The sequence below is a fragment of the Eucalyptus grandis genome, chromosome 2 (assembly GCF_016545825.1).
Source record: "Eucalyptus grandis isolate ANBG69807.140 chromosome 2, ASM1654582v1, whole genome shotgun sequence".
In the NCBI taxonomy this organism is placed as follows: domain Eukaryota; kingdom Viridiplantae; phylum Streptophyta; class Magnoliopsida; order Myrtales; family Myrtaceae; genus Eucalyptus; species Eucalyptus grandis.
Genome location: NC_052613.1, coordinates 30,636,247 through 30,642,871, shown reverse-complemented (window position 1 = coordinate 30,642,871; position 6,625 = coordinate 30,636,247). Strand labels below are relative to the sequence as shown.

The 6,625-nt window shown below is 39.9% G+C and overlaps 1 protein-coding gene across 1 annotated transcript; it reads left to right on the top strand.

The window, feature by feature from the left end:
* The first annotated feature begins 2,702 nt into the window (after positions 1-2,702).
* Positions 2,703-5,815, top strand: LOC104432306 (F-box protein At1g55000). The gene is made up of 2 exons (XM_018868510.2): positions 2,703-3,196; positions 5,057-5,815. The coding sequence occupies exons 1-2, from the start codon at positions 2,750-2,752 to the stop codon at positions 5,429-5,431; spliced, it is 822 nt and encodes a 273-aa protein (XP_018724055.2). The 5' UTR covers positions 2,703-2,749; the 3' UTR covers positions 5,432-5,815.
* The last annotated feature ends 810 nt before the right edge of the window (positions 5,816-6,625 follow it).

Below are 6,625 nucleotides of genomic sequence, written 5' to 3'. Positions count from 1 at the left end.
TCGTATGAAAGTAAGGGTAAAGCCAAATACAAAATATTAATGTCGAGAGCGTACTATTCCTTCTTCTTCTTTTTTTTTTAAAGTAATAAAACAAGAAGTTACTCTCCAGAATGAAGTGAAAAGAACCTAGCATCTAAACATTTATCGATCCCAAGATTAAAAAGCTAGCCAGTAGTATGATTTCCTTCCATAAAGTTAAACTCAAAAAGAGAGCTTGACAGTTTCATGATACTTTAAGCAAAGATGAGTCGACGACGTTATCAACCATAGGCCAACATTATATTTTGTTTAGTTGTCATAGTGTATCTTCTTTAAAATCAAAATCAATAGACATGTGGGCAAATCATCTTTTTGCCTTTTTGTATAGGCAAAACGGTTAAAATCCGGCGACAAGTGATTCCAAATATGGTCATCATCATCGAAAACTATTTCGCGTGCGTATTTTTCTCATTATGTGCAGAAGAAGAACTCCACAAACTAGAAATAAGAAAAATAAAATTGCAAAGAAAAAGTGTTTTGCGGCATCGGAATTTGAGGAATGGATTACACCCCGTCCCTCTAGATCTTGGCACTTGTTGCAAATCGCCCCATGACTTCTCAATTTTCGCAATGCTCCCTCAAGTCTTGAAATTGGTTGCAAAGCCTCCCCCTAGTGTTGGCTCGGGCCAATTTTCACGAGGGGCCTATTTTCACATTTTTCACAAATTTAACCCATACTTTTAAAATAATTAATCAATAATAAATTTCGCATTTGATTTTGATTACAGCCTCCAAACTTCGTCCAAACTTTCAAAGCATATGTAATCAACTAAAAGATTTGTGTATCATTTCTACAAATGCGAAATTTATTATTTGCAATAGAGGTAAGTCAAAAGCAAATTAACAAATGCAAATAGAAGTCCTAACATTGCAAGAGACAATAGAACTTGCAGAACTTGTTTGTTAGTACATATTAAAGTGATTACTCAGTAGGTCAATCATTTTAATTGTTAAATAAAAGACACGATAGTTTAGCACTAACATCAATCTATAGGAACATGATACGAACATTATATTATTAGATTTTCATGCAACATGATGATGTGTCTAGTTATATTATAAAAAAAATACCAAATTGGTATAACTACTTCCTTTCATGAAGTTTTTGTGTGAGCAATATATTTATAAACCAAAGGAAATGATTTCATTATTTCTATAGCTAATAAAAAGTGGAAGAGAACCACCGGTTGCGATGACTCCGCTGGATAAGGCCCTTGCGATCCTCAGCCCAAAGGTGAAGGGTTTTAAAACCCAAAGGAGGCGTTAGGTGTATTAAGTATGACTTAGGGGTGGTGGGTCATCCTGCTTAAGTGTCACCTGAGGGTTTACGGCGTGGCTGAAAATGCAATTCGCATGTTATCATCGGGAGAAGTACACTATCAGTGCCATAACTTTCGATGTGGCACTTTTTGGTAATTTTTAGCTGATGTGGCTTGCACCAAAGTTTGGAAAGTATAATCATCATTTAAACAACAAAACGTTTAAAAACACTCGTTTGTGTCTTTCCCAAATTCAAAACCCTAAATCCCCAAACGACGCTATTTTGTGTCGTCTTCTTCCTCGAAGATTGGTTCTTCCCCGAAGAACAACACTAGTAGCGCCAAAGAACAGCACCAGCAACACTAGCAGCGCACCAACACAACACTAGGAGTTTTCCAGAAAAAAAATCACACACTCGCCTCTGCCCTCCCCCAATAGTTTTCGCCCATTTTCCATCACCTTGTCGACCTTTCAAATCCCCGAATCTCAGCCCCTCCACTGCCTTTTCCCAAATAATATCGTTGGGTGTAAAGGAAGCGCAAGCTCGAAGAATCTCTAGAAGCACGAGCGATCTAGCCAATGGTAGCTACGAAGATCGGGAACGCCATGGAGGTTGTCAGCAAAGCTAGCTATAACGACGGTGGTGGCCATGGCCCCGCCATTCCCTCCTCCACCCTCGCCGTTGACACCTCCCTCTCCCTTGGGATTTTCTATTTGTTTTTTTTTTCTTTAGTCTTGCTGTGGCAAGCAACTATGATGGAGGTCGAGGGATGGCGGCCAAGCGACAGTGGCCGAGGGACAGCGACCGAGCGACGGTGGCTAAGCAATGGCGGACAAAAAAAATCCTAATTTCAATCCAAAAAAAATCCCAAAATGAGTTAAACGATATCGTTTTTGTGAGGCCATCCATGTAGGACGACAAAATGACGTCTTAAGGAGGACCGAAAACAACGTCGTTTAAGGCTTTGTCGATTTTTTTTTTTTTTAAAAAAAAAGCTACATAATCATTTTGGTTGGAATCTTTCGGTGGTACCAAAAGTGATCGTTTTTCCTTTGATTTAGCGACTTAAGTAATTCGACGGAAACTTTTGGCATCAAAGTGAACACCGTACATAACTTATGGAACAGATAGTGTACTTTTCCCGTTATCATCTGACAGGTTTACCTTCCCTGAAAGATCTCAGTCACGTGACAAGCACACGGTCGGTGCTCAAACTGAAAAGTAATGGAAGTCACCCCAGTCCGACATTGCAACCGATTTCAAATTTTAGGGGAGACATCGCAAAAAATCGAAAAGTCAGGGGCAAGTTGTAATAAATTCCATAACACGGGGGAAAAACCGTAATTCAACGATATTTCAGGCACCTACTATCCACCATTCAAAACCAAAAATCCAAAACCATCAAAACCGACTCCATAGACATTTCCATCTCTCTCTCTCTCTCTCTAAATGGGCTGCTGCGGCGACGACGACGACGACGACCGGGAGCATCCACCCCGGACCCCCGATCTCTCTCCGCTGCCGTCCTCCACCGCCGCCGCCGCCGCCGCCTCCGCCTCCTCCTCCGCCTCCGCTGCCGACGATTCCACCATCTCGCCGATGAACTCCCACTTCTCCGCCCTCGCCTGCCACGACACCCTCCGGCTCATCTTCGAGAAGCTCTCCGTCCGGGACCTGGCCCGCGCGAGCTGCGTCTGCCGCATCTGGAGCTGCGTCGCCTCCGATCGCGACATGGTCACCCGAGCCTTCGCGGCCCCCTGGAGGTTGAAGGAGGTGGTCGGCGTCCCGAGCTCGGGTAGCTTCTGGAGGGATACCGGCATAGGGAAGTTCGCGATCTCGCACCGGATTAAGCGCGGCGATAGCGTCGCGAGCCTCGCCGTGAAGTACTCCGTTCAGGTAATGGAGTTTCTGTCCCTTTTGCTGTATTGATTGTGAGCAATACTGCGAATTGTGTTGGCGGCGTAATGATATTCTTGCATGGTATACTTTAAACGTTTGCAAATGACATGCTTTGGCGCTGCATTTTCGATGGAGATTCACTTTTGGCAGATTCTGGCGAACAAATGGATTGCGATTTCATTTAAAAGTTAGCTAAAGTAGTGTGTACGGCTACAGCTTTTGAAACTTTACGAAGAAGGTTCCTTGGTAGTGTCCTTCTGATGTTTCGGAAGTCATGTAGGTTTGTTCTGCATGTGGTCATGTGTAGCCAGGGTTAGACGTGGGTCGGTCTGTTTGAGTGAAGTGGACGGAAGCTGGGAGCCTTATTGTGAATTTTCATGGAATTTCTGGTGGGTTTGCTTTGCTGATGGCTTGGAATCCATCTGGTTTCCTTCTCCAGCATAGATTGTCTATTTGGTTATTCATTGGTGCCGAGAGGATGGGTGGGGATGGGTTAGGTGCTTTTCATAATATACTAATTTGTGATCCTGAGTTTGATTGCTAAAATGGCGAATCCCGAAGAATGCTGAGGACTTGTTAGTTGAGGAATGCTGTACAGCTAGCAACAATTATCAGGTCTTTGCAGAGGCTTTTCTTCTTGAAGAAGCATTCTGTCATTCCTCCATTATAACAGCCAAAGTTGGATAGCTCTGTTGATTGTTGTAGGATTGTCTAAGTACATAGTTTTGTTCAATTTCGGGCATGGCTCTTTTATACCTCCATTTGATTGGGTTCTGGCCTCTTTGATAAGGGTTAGATTGGGGAATTTACTAGGAGAAGAAAAATGTTGACAAGATGCTACACAGTGTACATATCATTTGATGATGTTCAAAGCTTCTTTGTGCAGGCTGGCGGTTGAATGACTTCAACGTTAATGACAGATTTATCCCATTGAGTGGGGTTAGTTATAATTTTACGCTGTGGCTCTATATTGTATCAAATAGGTGGTAGGATAGATGCTCAATGGAATTTACTACTGCAAATCTTATAGATTTATTCCCATTGGAGAAGGCCAGACTAATTGACATACGAATTTTGTAATTTTGGAGTGACTTCATCTTTTAGTGAAGCCTAAAATATAAAGAAGGAAAAGGAAACGGTTACACTTGGAAGTCACTGTCGTGGTTTCTTCTGGAGGTATGGAGGAAGGTTGGAGCTTGGACCAAAATGTTATGTTTTAGGGAGCATAGGGTCCTCTTCATGTAAAACATTATGAAATCTCTTCATGTGGTAAAGTTGTCTTAAGTTTGCCAAGCGAGAAGCATCTCCGGTTACTAATAGCAAAAAGATATGCTTGATTGACGACTATATATTGATTATCTTAATAGATAATCACAATCTCTTAGTTGCCAGAACACATGAGGCTAAATGATGCTCAGATTTTGCAAGTAATCAGTGTGAAATGATGGGCAATGCACTTTGTGATCCTCATGATAGTTCCTCTGACTTAATAACATTGACATAGAAATAGTAGATGATTCTGCAGTGGTGGTATTGATTCATCGAAATGGTTGAACGTGAACCTCAAATTCTGAGAGCAGAACTTAAATTGTTTGTGCAACTAGGAAATGAATATGTCTTTATATGGAAATTTTCCATGGTTGTAGTCATAATAATCCCTGAAGTGTCAATAATGATGTCATGTAGTTAGATCTCTCTGGGTTCAATGTTTTGATAACTGTTGTCTGAGACTTACTTTTAGAATGGCTTCCCTGAAATTTTTTTCTTCCCTTCTTCAATGTTTCTGTCAAGCATATCCTTTTTGTGCCTGTCTATACCGCATGTCACATGCTTCAAAAATTTCTTTTGTGGTGTCAGGTCATGGACATAAAGCGCTTGAACAACATGATGAGTGATCATGGTATATATTCGAGGGAGAGATTGTTAATCCCCATAAGCAACCCTGACATTCTTATCGATTCCACATGCTACATAGAGCGAGATAACCATGCAAGGAGGGAAGTCGCCGTGCTTTACCCAGAAGGCGTCCAGGACATAGAGATAAGTTCTTTGCTAAAGAGGACAACCTCTGAACGAGGGAAGAAGAGAATACTTGACTCGCTTAGGAGGAGCATGCAGGTTGATGATGGGACTGCTCAGTACTACTTGTCTATCTCTGATGGTGACCTGAGGGCTGCACTCTCGAAATTCTCTGAAGACCTTAGGTGGGAGAGACAGGCGGGATTGGCCTAAATGAAATGGTTAGGCAAGATTATGGCTGCTTTAATAAGATGAAATGAATGGTGATGGCAGCTTGAAGCACGGGACTGGAATTGAACCTATTTCTCCATGTGTGTGAATCTTCAATTCCACCAGGCCGCATCTATTTCTTTGCATTCTTAGGGCAACTCCAAGCGTCGATGAGCGTGTTTCCCCATCACTCTATGGATAGAACCTTGTATAATGCATTTGTAATTTGCATTTCATAGTAAATATAGTGTCCTAAAGGAAAAGGGTGGTCGCTATTGTATGATTCTCTGATCAAGTGATCAACGTACATATATTTTTAGCCTTTTGCAAAGGAATGGAGCATATGATTTATTTATGCGTGGACTGACTAATATATTTACAGAGTAATTTGTGTGTGGATCGACTAATGTTTTAGCGAATGGTCCGAGGTGTTGATAAACTTTCAGCTGGGTTTGTAGATGTAGTTATGGGTGGACAGATCTTTGGAGTTCGATGACTATTGTTGTTGAACAAACCTCTTGAAGGTCTATAATTCGGGAGCATCACCATTGATCAGGATTGTTCTGTTGTTCCGTATCAGTAAGTTCAGAAATATTGTTTAGTAACAGTTTGTAAAAAAAAAAGAGATTGGCAACATGTATAAAAAAAATACTGGGGTTTGTTTGATTGTTCCAAAATTATTGTTCGTTTTAATAATTTATAAATATTAAGTCGTACAACTTGTCAATGTTTTAAAGTCATTAATTCTTTTATGAACTTACATATCCTAATTCAAGCGATGCACAAATTTTCTTTAATTAAGTTATGAACTAGTTTTGATTCGATTGATACACAAATCTTTTTTCTTTTCTTTTTTGGTAAATTTGATACACAAATCTTAATTCATGGTAAAGTCATTAATCCATTTTAAGATTTGATCGTATTTTTTAAAAATTTTAAAACTCAATTGTACATTTATGATAAATTTTCTAATTTGATTGCATTTTTTGAAAGTTTTAATATTTCCAATATTCTTATTTCTTTAATCTATTTGAAAGTTATAAAATTGTAATTTGGTCATTGAATTATTAATGGCTAATATCTCTAATTGAACATTGTTGTTAGCATTTACTTAGTATATAAAACCAATTAATAAGATAGATTAAAGCCAATTTTTAATCTATCATTAAATATTTTTTTGACCGAATCCATCATAAA

Coding starts and splice junctions, on each gene's coding strand:
- LOC104432306 (XM_018868510.2), top strand. CDS start 2,750: ATGGGCTGCTGCGGCGACGACGACGACGACGACCGGGAGCATCCACCC. Junction 3,197..5,056: donor CCGTGAAGTACTCCGTTCAG/GTAATGGAGTTT, acceptor TTGTGGTGTCAG/GTCATGGACATAAAGCGCTT.